The 17,593-nt window shown below is 51.2% G+C and overlaps 1 protein-coding gene across 17 annotated transcripts in view; it reads left to right on the top strand.

The window, feature by feature from the left end:
• SYNE2 (spectrin repeat containing nuclear envelope protein 2) overlaps positions 1-17,586 on the top strand; it is a 330,800-nt gene extending 313,214 nt beyond the window's left edge. For 9 of the 17 annotated variants that reach the window (XM_044231767.1, XM_044231774.1, XM_044231764.1 and 6 more), the window contains 17 exons: positions 613-800; positions 1,305-1,455; positions 1,758-1,940; positions 3,006-3,077; positions 3,628-3,765; positions 4,839-5,033; positions 6,339-6,621; positions 7,108-7,176; positions 8,096-8,235; positions 10,089-10,203; positions 11,389-11,591; positions 12,569-12,769; positions 13,699-13,827; positions 14,707-14,898; positions 15,612-15,698; positions 16,185-16,234; positions 16,486-17,586. In XM_044231767.1, the coding sequence (XP_044087702.1) occupies positions 613-800; positions 1,305-1,455; positions 1,758-1,940; positions 3,006-3,077; positions 3,628-3,765; positions 4,839-5,033; positions 6,339-6,621; positions 7,108-7,176; positions 8,096-8,235; positions 10,089-10,203; positions 11,389-11,591; positions 12,569-12,769; positions 13,699-13,827; positions 14,707-14,898; positions 15,612-15,698; positions 16,185-16,234; positions 16,486-16,708 (2,619 nt within the window). In that variant the 3' untranslated portion in view covers positions 16,709-17,586. Of the gene's footprint in view, positions 1-612; positions 801-1,304; positions 1,456-1,757; positions 1,941-3,005; positions 3,078-3,627; positions 3,766-4,838; positions 5,034-6,338; positions 6,622-7,107; positions 7,177-8,095; positions 8,236-10,088; positions 10,204-11,388; positions 11,592-12,568; positions 12,770-13,698; positions 13,828-14,706; positions 14,899-15,611; positions 15,699-16,184; positions 16,235-16,485 lie in introns of those variants that run through there. The other 8 variants (XM_044231766.1, XM_044231769.1, XM_044231771.1 and 5 more) reach the window with 8 other exon arrangements.
• Positions 17,587-17,593: the final 7 nt, after the last annotated feature.

The raw sequence follows: 17,593 nt of genomic DNA, 5'->3' as shown, positions 1-17,593 counted from the left end.
CTCCTCATGAATGCTCTTTTTCCTGAATCCGGGAGCAGCACCGTCACCTTCACAGGATAAGACTCCAGAGGGACTTGGACCCCATCCTTTGGGATAGTGGGGTCTCTACTTCCAAACTCTTCCCTTGGGCCTGTGGATCCTGAGGATGGGCATGATTTGGGGTGTGTGTGAGGATGGCACAAAGGGGAGTTCAGGGACCTATAAAAGGTTAAGAGTTCTCCTGAAGTTCTAGGTCCTACTAAAAAGACTCCCAAGGAGGACCTCCCCGGAACCATGTCTGAGTGAGGGGCCCTTGCGTTCAGGTGGCATGCGGTGGATCCCATGCCTACCCGAGTCGGTGGGGGAAGTGGGCTCTCAGGAGAGGGTATTCCTGCTTTCCCACCCCCTCTAGTCATTCAGCAAATAAATCCCAGTTGTTGCCAGTGTGTAGGCTTTGTATCGGGTGCTACAGGACAAGGGTTGCACAGAGATGAGAAAGACACGGTCCTTGGTGCTGATCCCAAGGTGGACATGCACCCGGGTTGGAGCTGGGGTGGGAGGAGTAGAGATCTTCCCATCCCAGCGTCATCACCCCCACCCCTGCCTCAAGGTGCTCCTTACTCTGTCCCGTAGGACCTGCAGCGAGACATAGAACAACACAGTGCAGGCGTAGAGTCCGTCTTTAACATCTGTGACGTCCTACTGCATGACTCCGATGCCTGTGCCAACGAGACCGAGTGTGACTCCATCCAGCAGACCACCAGAAGCTTGGACAGACGCTGGAGGAACATCTGCGCCATGTCAATGGAGCGGCGAATGAAGTAAGAACCGGGCTGGCCCTGACATACGAAACACGGTCAGCCGAACCCAGCTCCCCCCTCTCACCTCAACAGCAGTGTTCTGTTGGCTTCACGTCCAGCGTGAAGAGAAGGCTCAGTAGGTGTGCCCATGCTCATGTAGTGAATTATTCAGAAAAAATAGAATCAGGGTGATGGCTTTCCCCAGCATTCCTGTGTCTTAAGGTGTAACCATGGCTGGCCACTGTGCATCTGTGTCCCCAGCTAGAAAGCAGTGGAGGGAAGCCCTGTCTCCTGCTGTTGGACCTCTGTGAGGCAGGAGCTTTGAGGGGCAGTCACAGGAGGAAGGTGTCCTGACCAAGAGGGGGATGTTCCCAGTTATCTCATAAAAGAGGGATAGCAGGGTCTCTCCCCCTACATGGTGCCAGGGCAAGGGGTATTGGGAATGGGACCGGTAATAGGAAGAAAAAAAGAGCCAAGCTCACGGTTGAAATGGATGGCTTTATTGAGATGCTTTCCTCTTGTCAGAATCGAGGAGACGTGGCGACTATGGCAGAAATTTCTAGATGATTACTCCCGCTTTGAGGACTGGCTCAAGTCCGCTGAGAGGACAGCAGCCTACCCAAATTCCTCAGAGGTGTTGTACACAAATGCTAAAGAAGAGCTGAAGAGGTTTGAGGTAAAGCCCCAAGCCCCTCCCGCCCCATGCTCCTGAGAACCAAGCTGTTGTGGCCTGGGCAGCCCAGACCACCACCCCACCCGCTGCTGACAAGACGGTTTTGCCACACGAGGCCGATCCATGCCATGCGACATGCGGGGACCTCGAGAGCCTGTCCTTTAGCACCCACACAGGGGAAAGGGGCTCTCTGTAGCCGTTTCAGCCCGGGGATTAACCTCTAGGGTAGGCCGTCTGGGGGTGGGGCGGGGGTGTGCTGGCCTTGGCCCTGACCCCACGTCCGTGTGCCACGTCCGTGTGCGCAGGCCTTCCAGCGGCAGATCCACGAGAGGCTCACGCAGCTGGAGCTCATCAACAAGCAGTACCGGCGGCTGGCCCGGGAGAACCGCACCGACACGGCCAGCAGGCTGAAGCAGATGGTGCACGAGGGCAACCAGCGCTGGGACAACCTCCAGAAGCGGGTCACGGCCATCCTGCGGAGACTCAGAGTAACCTTCCCTACGTCACCCGCCTCGTTTGGAGGCTGTCAGGGAGAAGTGACAGGCACGATCGGGCTTGTAGCAGAGCGGGGAGTAGATTGTAGTTCAGGCCTGAGGTGTCCTTCTTGAAACCAGCTTTCTCCGTGGTTTAAGCCAAAGCTGCCAGCATTCCTGTGTGGGGTTTTTTTAGTTTTTTGTTTGTTTGTTCGTTTGTTTAAGAGGTTATTTGCCTGAGACAAGGCTTCTGAGGCAGGGTCTGTGTATTTGATCTGTAGTACCAAGCACATCTTTTTCCGTAAGCCCTAGAGGTTTGCATGCTGGCTCACAGATGACCCGAAGGGTCTGGGCTGCTGACATCATGAGTTCAGGCCCAGAGTTATCTTAGCCTGGAAAGAGGCTCGCCTTGTCCGTCTGCCCATTTTTGTATGTACTGCTGGTTCTTGCACCTGAAAGATGTAGCCAAAGCCCCATCTGCATTGTGGAGCTAGGGGACAGCGATTACCCCCCAAATTCCAGAGCACATTGACCTGACCTCAAAGGCTGGGGTTGTTGTTGTTGTTGTTGTTGTTGTTGTTTTAAGATTTTATTTATTTATTTATTTATTAATTTTACAGAGATCACAAGTAGAGAGGCAGGCAGATAGAGTGGGGGAAGCAGGCTCCCTGCTGAGCAGAGAGCCTGATGCGGGGCCTGATCCCAGGACCCTGAGATCATGACCCGAGCCGAAGGCAGAGGCTCAACCACTGGGCCACCCAGGTGCCCCTGGGGTTGATTTTTGAATGTAGACATTCATCAAAGATTTGTGTACTTTGGGAGACATGGTACTTCAGCCTTCATGAGTCTAGGTGTAAACTGACAGAATCTGTGTGGTTTTGGCAGCAGGAAGTCTTTTTTTTTTAAAAGCAGGAAGTCATTTTAATCCCCACTTGTGTCCTCAGGGCAGAACACTCTTGAAATCATTCTAAGATGAGGAGAATCTGGGTTTGTTTGTTTGTTTGTTTTAAGCCCATCAGGAAGAAATGGGCTAGCTTTTCAGACAGTTTCCATGCATTAATTTCCTTATCTCCTGATTTGACTGTGACCAGTGTAAACCTTCATTTGGCACTGAATGCTGCGTCGTCTGAGAATCAGCTGCCCATCTATGAGGTGGTAACCTAAGAGCCTTCTCTAATTGAATGCGATAAATCTGGGTCTTCTTTCTCTGAGGGAACACATTCAGGACTACCTCAATGAAGACATGTGGACCATTAGGCCAGGCTTATCCCTGAGATCAGTACTTTTCCATCTTGAAGCTACTATTTCAAGCAGTAGCTTCCACAGAAGGTTTACAAAGTAAAGGCAAGGGGTCTAGCCTGGATGTTGAGGGGGTTTCCTCAAAGGGAAAGTTGGGGAAATCACTGAGTTAGAAAATTACAGGATTTCAAATGCTAAAAGGACCTTCAATATCATAGTCAACATCCCCATACCCCATACCCTAATTTGCCTGTGAAGACACAAAGACTCAAAGATATTGGGAGGCTTGTTTATTATCACACAGCCAGACCAAAGCCCAGGCTCCTGACCCCACACTAGCCCCCTGTTGCCCTATGGACCCCCTAAAAGGATACACTTTCCTCTTGCCCAAAAACAACCTTGCTGTCTACCTGAACTCTCTTATGCCCTCAGAACAAACATGTTATTTCTCCCCCTTTCATAGCATTTCACCAACCAAAGGGAGGAATTCGAGGGGACCCGGGAGAGCATTCTGGTGTGGCTCACAGAGATGGACCTGCAGCTGACCAATGTGGAGCACTTCTCAGAGAGCGACGCTGACGACAAGATGCGCCAACTGAACGTAAGGCCTGCTTCGTCAGCCCCTTGCGGAAGAGTGCACCTTCGCAGGGGAGAGCTGGCCAAGGACAAGTGTCACCTGACACCCTGAGAGCAGATTCCAGCACTGAGAGAGCCTCCAGGCTGCACGCACCCGTGTCCTGCAGGGTCATCGTGAGCGAGGATGCCATTCCTTACAGGGGTCATTGGAACAAGGCTCCTCATTCTTTGTAGTTTATAATCATTCACGGGGAGAACGTGCTTCAGGTTCCCAACAGAACTGCATAAGATGCCCTTTCCCCAACTGTCTTGAGTCTGAGTGCAGCATGTTGGGGGCGGGGGATGGCAGCAAGAGGGGGATCCGTATCAAGAGTGGGGCCAAGAGCCGATCTCGTCCGCTGTCCCAGATATCTGCATTTCACTTTCATTTCACTGTGATTCCCTCCTTGGCTTTTAAAAGCAACTGCGAAATAGAACTGTGCCTTCCCTCATGCAGTGGCACCAGTGAGATGATGATCGTGTCAGAAATTTTCTGTTTCCACCAAGCGTCAGCAAGACCTGGTTTCCTCCCTCACACCCAGTAGCAGTCAATGTCTATCCTTGCCCAACTTTTAGAATTATTTTATTTATTTATTTATTTATTTATTTTTAAAGATTTTATTTATTTACTTATTTGTCAGAGAGAGAGGGAGCACAAGCAGGCAGAGAGGCAGGCAGAGAGAGATGGAGAAGTAGGGTCCCCGCTGAGCAAGGAGCCTGATGCGGGGCTCAGTCCCAGGGATCCCTGGGATCATGACCTGAGGCAAAAGCAGTGGCTTAACCGGCTGAGCCATCCAGGCGTCCCTCGAATTATTTTAATTGGGAAAGTCAGTTCCCAGAAGGGGCGGGGGGGGGGGGGAATCACATATTATTGTTCTAAATTATTCGACCTTTATTGTCTCCTTGTTAAAAATCAACCAGGCTAGAGTCCTGGGTGCAGGGACAGGGCAGTGGGGACCCGGCGATGCTGCTTCTGCGGCCCGGTCAGAAGCAGCAGACCCTGGATCGTCAGGGCAGCTTACCTTCTTTGAAATCCTTTCTTTCTCCTCTTCCGAATAGGGTTTCCAGCAGGAGATTACGTTGAACACCAACAAGATCGACCAGCTCATTGTGTTCGGGGAGCAGCTGATTCAGAAGAGCGAGCCGCTGGACGCCATGCTGATCGAGGACGAGCTGGAGGAGCTGCACCGCTACTGCCAGGAAGTCTTTGGCCGCGTCTCCCGCTTCCACCGCAGGCTCACCTCGCATGCCCCGGTAAGGGGAGCGCCACCCTCGCCCGCCCCGGCCTCCCGGCGCCTCACACTTGACCCCTGACTGAATGTTTAAGGAACTGGGAAATCTGTGGAACGGTCCACTATGATGTATCTTATGGTAAAAGGTCAGGGGGAGGGGCACCTATTGGTTTATTTAGCTGTTCCTACTGTGGAGTCACGCTTACTTGGAGGCTCCTGTGACCCCCTGGAGGGGGCAGCACTTCGAGAGTTCATGTTCCTCCAACCTTTTCCACCTGTTCCCCAGCGCAGGGCTTGCCTGACGTGTCTGTATCCCAAGGTGCGGTGATACTTGTTCTGGTTTTGCTTACGATAGTAACTTGGTAATGTGTTGCCTGTTCCTCTTAATGTCTGGGAACTTGTAATATTTGTGCCTTTCTGGTGCTTTCTTCTCACCTCTGAAATGACAAAAGCACCCGGTTTCCAAAGCAGCTACGAAGTTTCCCTTGACAGAAGGGCCTTTTGGGAAGTTCAGGTAGAGTTCTGGCCATCATTCAGTGTTCCTTGCCCTTGGGTGCCAGATGCTTTCATGGTGACCATATTGACCAAGACGACTGGCCACTTTTTCCTTCTTTGCGTCCCCAGCTGGCTAACTTGATTAACTTCATCAGACCTAGCCTTAAAAATCACAGTACAATTCCCTCATGTCTTTTTTTTAAGATTTTATTTATTTACTTGAGAGAGAGAGTGCACAAGAACATGAATGGGGTGAGGGGCAGAGGGAGAAGCAGACTTCCTGCGTGGGGCTCGATCCCAGGACCAAAGATCATGACCTGAGCCGAAGGCAGGTGCTTAACCAGCTGAGCCACCCAGGAGCCCTGAATCCCCTCATTTCTTAACATAGCAGTTTATAGTCCTTTTTCTTAGACTGAAGCATTACAACATAGGGAGAATAGGTTCTATATCCTGAACAATAAGATTAAAGATAGGAATGGCCTTTAGATTTTTTTTTTTTTAATTTAAACTTTCTGATTGTTGGAGTAAACCTGCCATTAGCCACCAATGAAACTTTGGCTGCCATCTCTTACTTTCTAGCTAAAGTCGTTTGACGTAGATCACCAAATTTCAGATTTTTCCTAGGAAAGATACAGATTCTAGGCCCCACACTGGAGAGTCCAACTTATAATAACCACAGACAGGCCCTGGGAACCCAGTTCTCTTTGAAAGCTGCCGCAGAAATGCCGATGGCGGCCATTCTCAGGCACCGCCAGACAGGCCCCCGGCACTCCTCGCCCCCACAGCAGCTTGTAATCTGGTTCATTCTGAAAATGGGACATCCCTGCTTCAGGGCTTGGAAGAAGAAAAAGAGGCCTCGGAGAATGAAACAGACATGGAGGACCCCAGAGAGATCCAGGCCGACTCCTGGCGTAAAAGGAGAGCGAGTGAGGAGCCCTCCTCTCCTCAGTCGCTTTGTCACCTGGTGCCCCCGACGCCGGGGCCCGAGCGGTCTGGCTGCGAGACCCCCGTCAGCGTGGACTCCATCCCTCTGGAGTGGGATCACACGGGGGACGTTGGGGGCTCCTCCTCTCACGAAGATGACGAGGAAGGCCCGTACTACAGCGCACTGTCAGGTAACGGCCCGCGTCTGCAGAGCCCTTGACATTGGCCCGCTCGGTTATGTTCTTAGCACCTTCGCAACACGGCCAGCTCTGGGCGGCCCTGAGTTCAGCTCTGTGGCTTCTTGTGTTGGGTCCTGCCCACTTTAACTTACGTGAGAGTCACTCAGTCTTATCCCAGATGGAGTGAAAGGCAAAAAGAAATGAAATTCACCTTGGGACATGAAGGTTGTTGCCTAATGGCTCTCATCTGTGAGCTTTGCAGTTGAGTGATCATAGATCGTCGGCATCGTCTCTCTGGACTTCACCACTCCCACTGCTTCAGACAGTCAGGAGTTGGCTGGGAAAAACAAAACCCTTTGGCTTTTTAAATCTTTTTAATAAAGTAGATACAGGGTAGTTACTTTTCTTCTCCCAGCTGACAATGTGTCGACTGTTTTAATACTTGGGCATTCATCTCCAGACGCCTGCAGTGAGGAAAATGACATTATTCTTTTTCAGATGTAGAAATCCCCGAAAATCCTGAGGCATATCTTAAAATGACCACAAAAACTTTGAAAGCGTCTTCTGGTAGGCCCCTGCCCGTGCATGTGTCTCAACATGGCAGCGTCCTGTGGCGCACACTGCATCCTAAGCCTCGCTCCCATGTCATGTCTGACCTCTGCCTTCTGTGGACACCATGCACCTGGTCCTTGTGTCATGGTGTATATGCACTGCCGTACTCACACATGCCTGCCTGCTCCTTACGAAACCCCGCCCACTCAAGAGCAGTCTCCACACCATCCCTCCTCCCCCTCAGGCCTGTGCAGAAGGGAGTTTTTCACAGTGCCTTTTAGAGTTTTTATCCCCACCCCCACCCCACCCGAAATCTAACTGAAGTTCTTTGGCACAGCCCAAGCTTTCTTCATGGTGGTTTGAAACTACTTTCTCCCTTGCTTATGGTGTTTCCTGGGAAGAGGATGGCTGGGTAGGGTTAAAGGTACTATTGCATTTGCCACAGGAGAAGAAACCTTCCTTTCCTTGACTTGCAGCTCTAACCTTTGTTCCCTGCCCCATCCCCCCATGCAGCGGTAGGGTAGAGCCGCGAACGCCCTCTTGGTCCCCAAGTCCATCCCGATGTTCACTCTCCCCCACATCTGAGAGGCCTTCAGTCCTCCTGGCCCCCGGCCCCAGCCTTGCAGCCAGTGTCCCCACCCCTACATGCCCCGGCTCCAAAACACCACTCATCCTGCAAAAAAAAAAATCATACGTTTGTTGTGCTCCATTGTGAACCCATCTAGTGAAGGCGCAATGCTGTTCAGTTGCATGACTCTCATTTCATTCCCTTCTGGGACATACTGACATTTTGCAAACATGCATGCTTTGCAAGGAAAGCCGCAGAACTCATACTATAACCTGATGTCATGTTACCCATGACCTTTCTTGTGTAACTAAATATGAATCCTTTGGTTGGAGAGAACGGATGGTCACTTGCTCTGTTTTGTTTCAGGTAAATCCATTCCTGAGGACCACTCATGGCATGTTCCTGACAGCCCTTCCTGCCCCAAGCTTCGCTACAAACAGATGGGAGGTGATAGGAATGTTCAGACCATCCCCTCAGATTCCAGCACTCCTTACAAGCCAGCCTATGTAAGCGTTCACTCCACTGAGACTGTAACCCAAGCGCACGAGTAATAATTGAGATTTTGAGAGAGTGGGATATTGGTGTGTGCTGCACGTGCTCGCTTTCCACCTGGTTTTCCCATGGTGTGTCTATACACCAGAGATACTGGTGTATCCCAGTATCTCTGCTGGGCTGTCTGTACATCATGAGAACCTGGCAAGACAGATTGGAGTTCTAGAGTGGCTTCTGGCCAAGAACCGTTGTTGTGTACATTGACATGATGGGGCGGTGGTTATTACTGTTTAGCCAGTCATCCATGTGAGCAGTGGGGAACCAAAGCGCTGGCTTTCCTGAGCTGCCCCTGAGCTCCCAGACCATGTTCTAGTTCCCTTTCAGCTGCACAACCCATTCAGAACATTGTGACGTCATAATCAGGAAGATTTGACCCTGTGCCATAAACTACCCTGGGGCCGTAGCCCTTTGCCGTGCCTCTGTAAGCCTTCCTCACCTGAGGACAAACCTATTTTACCTAATTGTTGTTAGGATTGATGTGTACGAAGATATAAAGAAGGCCTTGACAGGTGGTCCCTGCTACTGTTACTCCCACTGCTACCACACGTGGTTTGTTGTTGTTGTTTATACCCGTGACTGCTCTTCCTCACTGTGTTTTCCTCGGGCAACATGAGTCCTTGGCGTGCTCTGGCGACGCAGCTGTCGGGGGCAGCCAGCCTCAGATTTAGTGTTGGCTCCAGATCATCCCCATTGCCGAGAGTTAGTGACAGGCGAGTTGAAATTAAAGTGCCTGTGTGCACTTTTAATAATCACCTCGTAGACAAACCAGAGCCCTGTGAGCATCTCTGGGTAGGTCCTCAAAGTGCCCTCTGAGTCTAAGAGTGAATATTGGAGAAGATTCTGCCTGTGTACAGTCAGACTGAAGTCACTGGCTAGGGGCTTTCATGCCCAGTTCAACCACTCCTCCTCATGCTTAGCAAGCAGTTGTCAGTACTAATGTCTCTTTGGGGTGCGGAATAAGACCCGACAGCCCGGGGGCAGAGGGACCCCAGCACCTCACCTTGGTTTCGTATGTAGGGCCACCAGGTTGGACCTCTCCCAGTGATTAAGCTTGTGTTCCCCACCTGCAAGTTGCAAAAATTCCACCCTTTCCTTTGTGTCTGAAACCAGGCATGTCACCAGAAATTTGCAGGGTTTTTTTCTTTTTTCCCCACATTCCACAGAAGTAGGCTGAATGGACACAAACCAAAGAAAGCGTGGCTTTTCCAAAAAGGATACATGTATTTTTGGAAAGGCCTGTGATAAAAATAGCCCAATGAACACTGCACTAACAGAAGTGTATGTTCAGTGAAAGGTAAATGCTTGGTAATGAATGGCCCCCGGAGGCAGATCTGTCTCTGTGTGTCTACAGTTCCAGGTGATAATCTGCCAGGCGGCTCTACAGAGTGACTGGGAGGGAGGACTGAATTTTGCAAAACACTGTGCAGATGCGCAAGGAAGCACACAGTAACAGCCCAGCAGATCAGCAGTGGTTTCTAACTTCTTTTTTGCACGATTCATTTGAGGAGTGCTAGGAAACCCCAAATTAGGCCATTTTATTTCCATCCCTGACATCTCATCTGCTTCCCCACCATCTCAGCCTTTACCAGGCCTTTATTTCTGTCATTAGTCCTTATAAATGCTTATAAATGCCCCCAATATGCTACAGAAGCCCCTATTTGATTTGGAGCAAATATTTGAAGCAAATGACCCTTCGAAGGAAAGAGGTCCCGTATCTTCGTTTTCTTCCTGTTGCTGTGAACTAAGATACTCTTCACACAGCCTCTGAAATGTTATAGATGGTGACGTGGAAAATGCCTCATTCCAGGTGAAGCTGCTGTTATCCCCGGGCACTGATGGTGGCAAAGAAGGCTCCAGAGTCTTGAATGGCAGCTCACGGCAGGAAGACGAAGGCCTGGCCGCTCTCGGCATACAGCCGTCAGGTACACTTAAGTTAGGCAGTAGTCAGGACAGGTGAAGTCTGTATTTTGGGTTATCTGAGCATTTACTTGAAGTCACTGCTCAACAGAACGTTAATTGGGAATTGAACAGTTAGGGGCACCTGGGTGGCTCAGTCAGGTAAGTGTCAGACTCTTGGCTTCATTAAGCTCAGGGTCGTGAAATGGAGCCCTGTGTGGGCTCTGCATTGAGTGTGGAGCCTGATTCAGAGGCTCTCTCTCCCTCTGCCCCTCCCCCCCTTAATCTGCCCCAAACAGCTGAACTTAGCCTATGCCAGCCAGTGTTATCTGAGAACTAGCTGATTTGTGGGGCATCTGGCTGGTTCAGTTGGTAAAGCATGCAACTTCTTAATATCTTGGGATTGTAAGTTTGAGCCCCTTTGTTTGGTGTAGAGATTACTTCAAAACAAAAAAAGAATTTGGGGGAGCACCTGCGTGACTCAGTGGGTTAAAGCCTCTGCCTTCGGCTCAGGTCATGGACCCAGGGTCCTGGGATCGAGCCACATCAGGCTCTCTGCTCCAGGGGGAGGCTGCTTCTCTGCCTACTATGATCTCTCTCAAATAAATAAATAAAATCTTAAGAAAAAAAAAATTTTTTTTTTAATTTTTTTAAAGCAAGAACACAATCAGCTGACTTAGATTTATGAACAAATTCCTAAGCTGTTTACTTGCAAAGTTATCCTTTAATATTGACAGAAGGAGCCTGGTAGCTTGAAGTACGTGTTTAATGACATCACTCGTATGTAAAGATCAGACATGAAGATGACAACCAGAGAGTTGTCAGGTTTCTCCTTGTGAGACAGGCTCGGTGATTAGAAAAGTAATCACTCAACTAAACCAAAAGTCAGACCAGTGGCATTGACTTGATCATACATGGACCAAAGAAGAAAGGGCCCGAAAAACGGCTTAAACTAAAATGCCAGACTTGGGCCTGCAGTGCACGTTGGCAACACTTTTGGGTCCCCTACCCCACTTTCCACCCCATTCCGGCCTTTGTGGACAGGTCGTGGCACAGGCCTTGAACCAGAGTGAGGGAAGTGGGTTCTTTGCACTCCAGCCTCCAGCAAGGTGAATCCCCTACAGGTTTTCTCACCCTGACCCTGGACCCATTGGAGGCAGAGAAATCTGTAGGTGCTACTGCTTCTTTTCAGGCGTGACTTTCTATTCCAGGTGCCTTTGACAGGTGGGAGCTGATTCAAGCCCAAGAACTTCACAATCAACTCAGAATAAAACAAAGCTTGCAACAGGTGAACTCTGAGATCCGCGACGTCACCACTTGGCTGAAAGAAAGGGAGGCAGAGCTAGAAATGTTAAAGAGGGCGGAGCCGCCCTCGGATATCCGGGAAATGGAGCTTCGAGTGAAGCGGCTCAAGGTGAGCTGGGGCTGCGGAGGGAAGAGGGATTAGAATGTGCGGACGCATGCGCCGCGGTACCGGCAGGTCCCGTCTGGCAGTGGCCTGGGTGGCGAGCTGCAGACAGCTGTGGTAGCATTCAGTCTGTCCCATTGCACTTCTGTCACTGGTAAGGACACCAAGGTAGATTTCTGTTTCTGGAAGAGCATCTGCACATGATCCCAAAGCTCAGATCCCCTGTGCTGGAAACATTCTGACTGCAGAGACACCACTTGACTCTTGGGGAGACATTAGCGGCCACTGCCGGGCAGCTTAAAAACACCCTTCCACGCTGTGCTGTCCAGGCGGGGACAGAGCGCCGAGGATGGGGAGGAGGACCAGCTCACCTGCTGATGAATTCTGTGGCCTGATGTGGTTATTCTGTTACACGGAACTTGTCACCCACCTGGTCAGGCATCACCCCACCAGAACTAGCCAGCGAGCAGGGAGAGGGGCTGATAGAGTCCTGTACCTGGGGGTGCCCTGAGCACGAGTCTGAGCTCCTAAGATGCCCCAGGGCAGTATCCAGGCAACTTCACAGTGGTACTCTTACTTTGCTTTGTGCATTACTGTATCTGGGATTACTGTTCATCCCAAGGAATACCACTTCTGTGATGTCTAGAGGCCCGTGCGGGATAACTCTGCGTACTTCATCTGGAAGACTTTCAGTCTGGTCCAGAAATAAGCCAACCAGGGCTCAGGGGGGTCTATTCCTGGCTGTGGTTGAGTCGGCCAGCCAGGAGCCAGGCCTCTGCTCCCAGCTTGGCCAGCCAAGGTCACCGACCTCGTAAGACAGCTCCTCACCTGATGCTGCCCAGCCAGTTACAAGCAAGGTCGCACTTGTGTCTGTGGCCACAGCTCAGAGACGTGCTTGGCAGACACGTTCCCCACTGAGGTTCGGATGAACCCCGCATCCCTATTTTCAGAATGCCTAATCCAGCCTTTTTCCTCTGCGGTAGGACATCTTGAAAGCCTTTGACACCTACAAGGCTTCAGTGGTCTCTGTCAACATGAGCAGCAAGGAACTTCTGCAGACGGAGAGCGCAGAGTCCAGTGAGCTCCCGGCTAGAGTTGGGCAGTTGGGGCGGCGCTTGGACATGGTCCGGGGCGCGGTGGAGAGCTGGAGAGCAGGCTTACGGCGGTCCCTCCTACAGTGCCAGGTATGGGGGCCCAGGGGCCTGCGTGTGTGGGAGAAGCTGGTATTTTTATGCTCGGGCTGCTTTGGCACAGAAACGGCTTATATGAGGGAAATGGGCTTTACCATTTGCTTCCAAGAGGCTCAGCTGCTGTCCAGAGACCTGCTGTTTGCCCTGGGTCTCCTGTTGCCCTGGCCCACTCCTAGCCTAAGGGTTCCAGCGAGCATTCCAGTAGGTCGGGAATGCCACCCTGCATTGCCCCATCTCTGTCCTCTCGCCAAGAGGACCTTACAGCAGAGTGATTAAGAGACCTGGCCCAGAGTAAGGAGTGGTTTAACCCAACTCCAGAGTTCCCGTAGCTGTGTGACTTTGGGCAAATCACTGTGCCTGGTAGACTTCTGTGTCCTCCTCATCTGAAAAATGGGAATAATTCTGGTCTTTACTTTGTGAGTTGCTTTTTAGGACTAAATTCATATAATCTTAGCCCAGCACTTGACACATGGTTCATGTGTTAGCTCTGAGCCCACCAGCGAGCCCACATGCGGCCCTGTCCCTGGGTCCCAGCGTGCCCTGTAGGGGTGTCTCCCTCTGCCACTGAATCCAGTACATTTGTTGAGTAATATGTGGTCTTTTCTGTGTAATGGTGGCGGTGGGGGCCGGGAGGCGGCACTGCTGGAGCCCCGTCTTTATGCTAGCACTTTCCCACTTGACAGAAGCCCTCGTGCCTCCTAGGACTGTCCCGCCTGTATCCTCTTTCCTCTTTTCCCTTTTCCCGGTTTTGGGGCCTTGGCATTTCATTTAAATCTGGCCCTTTTATTCACTGGACAGTGACAAGAGCAAATACTATGAAGGCCCAAGCTAGCAAGCTGCTTCTCAGTACCCCTTCCTTTACAGAAAAGGCAACACTATGATGTGTGTGTGTGTGTGTGTGTGTGTGTGTGTGTTTTTTTAAGGACTTCCACCAGTTGAGTCAAGATCTGTTACTGTGGTTGGCGAGTGCTGAGAACCGGAGGCAGAAGGCTCAGGTCACAGACCCAGACGCAGACCCCCGGGTTCTCCTGGAATGTCAGGAAGAGCTGATGGTGAGTTTCTTCCTAAGGGGTTCTGCACTGCCCTGGCCTCTGTCAGGTGCATACTCGGGGAGCCTCACCTAGTGTTCCTGGGAACGATGCCAGTGTGCCGTTGCATTCTCACGTTCAGGTTCTATCTACTGAGCATTCCCTTAGAGCGAGGAAGCAGGATGACTTGCAGGGAGAGAGAGGCATGGCCAAAAGCAGGAAGTCTTCGAGGTCTTGGGAATTGGGGGTCCAGGTGTTTAGCAATATCCTCAGATACTTAAAGCCGCTTTACTTTCTCCTTTGGGAATAGGACTCATAGGGGGAGACTAGGCTCAGTGACTCCACAGACACAATGAGCTGTAGGGGTTTTCTGAATCCACTATAGAAAAAAGTCTTATTTCTTGGAGGGTAGTTGTGTTTTCTGATATTTATTTTACTTACTTAACCGGGTGGCATTCTTACTCATAAATTGGTACGTGGTTCAAGTATAAATAAATGTAAAGTACTGGTCCTTGTTTTAAAAACATTCTCCTACTAAAATCTTGGCAAAGCCCCGCTCTCCAGAGCAGCGCTCCCCAACAGACAAGGTGCAGTGAAGGAAGTGTCCGTCTCTGCTGCCCAGGACGGCAGCTGCGGCCACCGGGTGACTGTTGAGCGGTTGTGACCCTCACTTCTTTCCTCGAACTCCTCCATCCTGTTGTCTGCAGACTGAGAAGGAATGGAAAACGGGCAGGGTGTAACCCACCTGCTGCCTCAAGGCTGCTGGGCTTGAGGACACGCACAGGCACACACAGAAGCAGTAGAAGGTTCATTCATCCCCAATGAATGACAGGGCACTAAGATAGCCTCCTCTGGCCCCAACGAAGGGGGGCCTTCCATTTCACACCCTTTTTGTGTTTTTAGCGACTGGAAAAGGAGCTCGGGGAACGGCAACCTCAAGTAAATACCTTACGGGAGATTTCAGACAGCCTTCTTGTTAAGGGGCATGGAGAGGACTATATCGAGGCTGAGGAGAAGGTACATGTTATTGAGAAGAAGCTCAAACAGTTACTTGAGCAAGTGTCCCAAGACTTAATGTCCCTGCAGGGATGCCAGGTGAGTCCGCTCGTGGCTTCTAAACGGAAAGATGTCTTTGATCAGAGATGAACGAGCGGCAGTAGGGCAGCCTTGCTGGGGGGTGGGCTGTGAGCACGTCATGGAGCCGAGTCTCAATCCTGCCCCTGCCTAGCTGTGCGGCCCTAAAAAGTTACACAGGCTCTCTGACACCCTTCTGGCATTTGAAAGGGGAGGATGACACCTTAGTGCCCACATGTCCACATGGCTGGCATATGAAAGAAAAAGCCGCCCAATCCGTCTGTCCTTTCTGACTTGCCTTCATGCCCAACAGTTGTGGGAGTCCTCTTCACTGTCCTGCTCCCTGTCTTCTGACCACTCATTTTTCTGCGTTCTTCCTTGAAAACATGATCCGACTCCAAACTAACCCAGACCATCCCCCCGGCCGACTGAGGGCAGGCCTGCCCCCTCCGTGCTGGAGTTCCCTTCCGGCGCTGGCGTATTGAGGGCCATTTGACTACATCTGCACGGTCCGCTGCTCCTTGCCATGCCTACTGCGCTCCTTTTTGTCTGCAAAAGTCCCTGTTAAAGCAGGGGGGTGAGGGATGGAGGAGCTGCCTCTTCCAGAAGGATGGGAGCTGTGGGGAGGGGTGAGTGGAGCAGTGTCAAGTCTGCACGATGCACGTTTTTGTGCTCTTGAGACTCTTCAGAACCTCCTGTTCCCCTGAACTGAGCCCTCGGGGTGTGCATTTCAGAACCCAGACCCATCTCTGCCCAGCTTGGACGAGGTGGATGGTGGAGATCAGCCGCCAGCAGCCTCTACACCAGCTCCTCCAGCCAAGGTGAGAGCCCCTCTCGGCCCTGAGCACTGTGCTGGCGATTTCTTGGTAACTGGTGATTGTTCGGTGACAGGAACGGGAGCCCCCCACCAAGGCCCTAGCCCCCATTTCACAACAGCACAGATCGCTTCAACCTGCTGGGCAGCGGAGAGGCTGACTGTACAGAGGAAAAACGTTGCCCCAACAGGAAGGCTGGCTTATCGTCTGCTCTTCACTGGAACAGGAGCAGGTTGTGAAAGAGGGGAGCCCTGACGGTGTCGTTGAACGGGCTCCCCAATTTCCCCATTAACAACCCACCCACAGACGGGAACGTGAAACTCCCAGCGTTTCTCACCTCGTCCAGTATAATCTCACACGCATGAGATCACTCTGGTCTCAAAATCTCAGCAGGGAGAGGACCTAAGGAAGGGGTATAATTTAAGAAGGAAGAGGTTTTATCCTGGCCGGGACTCACGGTCTTCGTTACTAACCGGATTCTTTTTTATCCAGCAGTTTGGAGCAGAGAGAATGACAACAGACAAGAGCAAGACGGACAGCAGGTAAGGGGCCCTGTAGTCACCGCAGCAAGTCCCTTGTCGCGCACACACATCCCTCACCAGTCTTGCCTGTCCCGTGTACCAAGTCTTTGGACAAAACCCACTTTGTTTTCTTTGGTCTGGAAAGGGCTGGGCTGCCTTTCCGGGACCAAACCTCCATCCTGGGTCTGTCTTGACGCAAGGGGGTCAGGTAACAGGTGGAGGGGTTGCCCCCCGGCAGTGTGCGCTCAGCTTTCCATGCCGTCTGTTGGCAGGGTGCCCGGTCCCGCTGGCCCCAGCAGCTCCCAGCCGCAACGCTCCTTCGTGTCGCGGGTGATCAGGGCCGCACTGCCCCTACAGCTGCTGCTGCTCCTGCTGCTGCTCCTGGCCTGCCTGCTGCCCTCCTCCGAAGAGGACTACAGCTGCACTCAGGCCAACAACTTTGCCAGGTCCTTCTACCCCATGCTGAGGTACACCAACGGGCCTCCCCCGACCTAGAGGCCCGGCCTGGCCTGCAGCACCTCTCCACCACCCCACGCGTTCCTGCGGGTGCCTGACTCATGGCCCCCGGCCAGCCAGTGAGTGACCCTCAGCGTTGGCCTGGCCCAGGGACCTGCTGCAGATGCCGGGCTCAGCCAGAGAGAGCAGTGCGTACTCTCGGGACCCAGGGCAGCTTTCCAAGGATGTTCGTCCCTGGTGGGCAGGGAGCCCGGGCAGCAGTTGCCCCATACGGTTTGGCAAAGCTAGTTGATTGGTCTCGGGGTCTTCAGCTTCCTGAAGAGCCAAGCACTTTGTGACTTCTGATTTATTTGTGAAACACTATTCAAATGTAGCTAATATGCTCAGTGAACAGCAGCATTCATCACCTGTTACAGAAACAAGCCGCTTCCATCTTAGAAACGGTTCGGAAACTCACGTGCACGCTCAGCTGATTGAAACAATCACATCTGAAATGTTTAGAATTAACTTCACTGCAATCAGCTAGCAGTCCGGAGCTGCGGGTTATAAACCAAAATGTTTTGTTCTGTACTTAGGTCTGCTCTTTTATATTGCTTTAAATTTTTAAAGAAATTATATTGCATGGATGTGGTTATTTGTGCATATTTTTTAACGATGCCCAATCTGTATGAATAATGTAAACTTTGATTTTTAAGAAATCAGATTTTAGCTTGAGCTTTTGACTAATGTACAGTAAATGCCAAACTACTTGATAGGGATGTTTTTCTAAGTTAATTTTATAAGACTTTTCACCTTTAAAGTGATGCTTCAGGTGTTGTGTGGCTGTTTGGCCATGGGGGGTTGATACAGAAACTTGAAGCTATTTGTGGTATGTACAACTCAAATGTTTCTCATTAAAACAGAAAAAAATACCCATACTTTCGT

The sequence above is a fragment of the Neovison vison genome, chromosome 13, assembly GCF_020171115.1.
Source record: "Neovison vison isolate M4711 chromosome 13, ASM_NN_V1, whole genome shotgun sequence".
Lineage (NCBI taxonomy): Eukaryota > Metazoa > Chordata > Mammalia > Carnivora > Mustelidae > Neogale > Neogale vison.
Note: the sequence above shows the minus strand (reverse complement) of the source record. Positions and strands in the feature narration are given on the sequence as shown.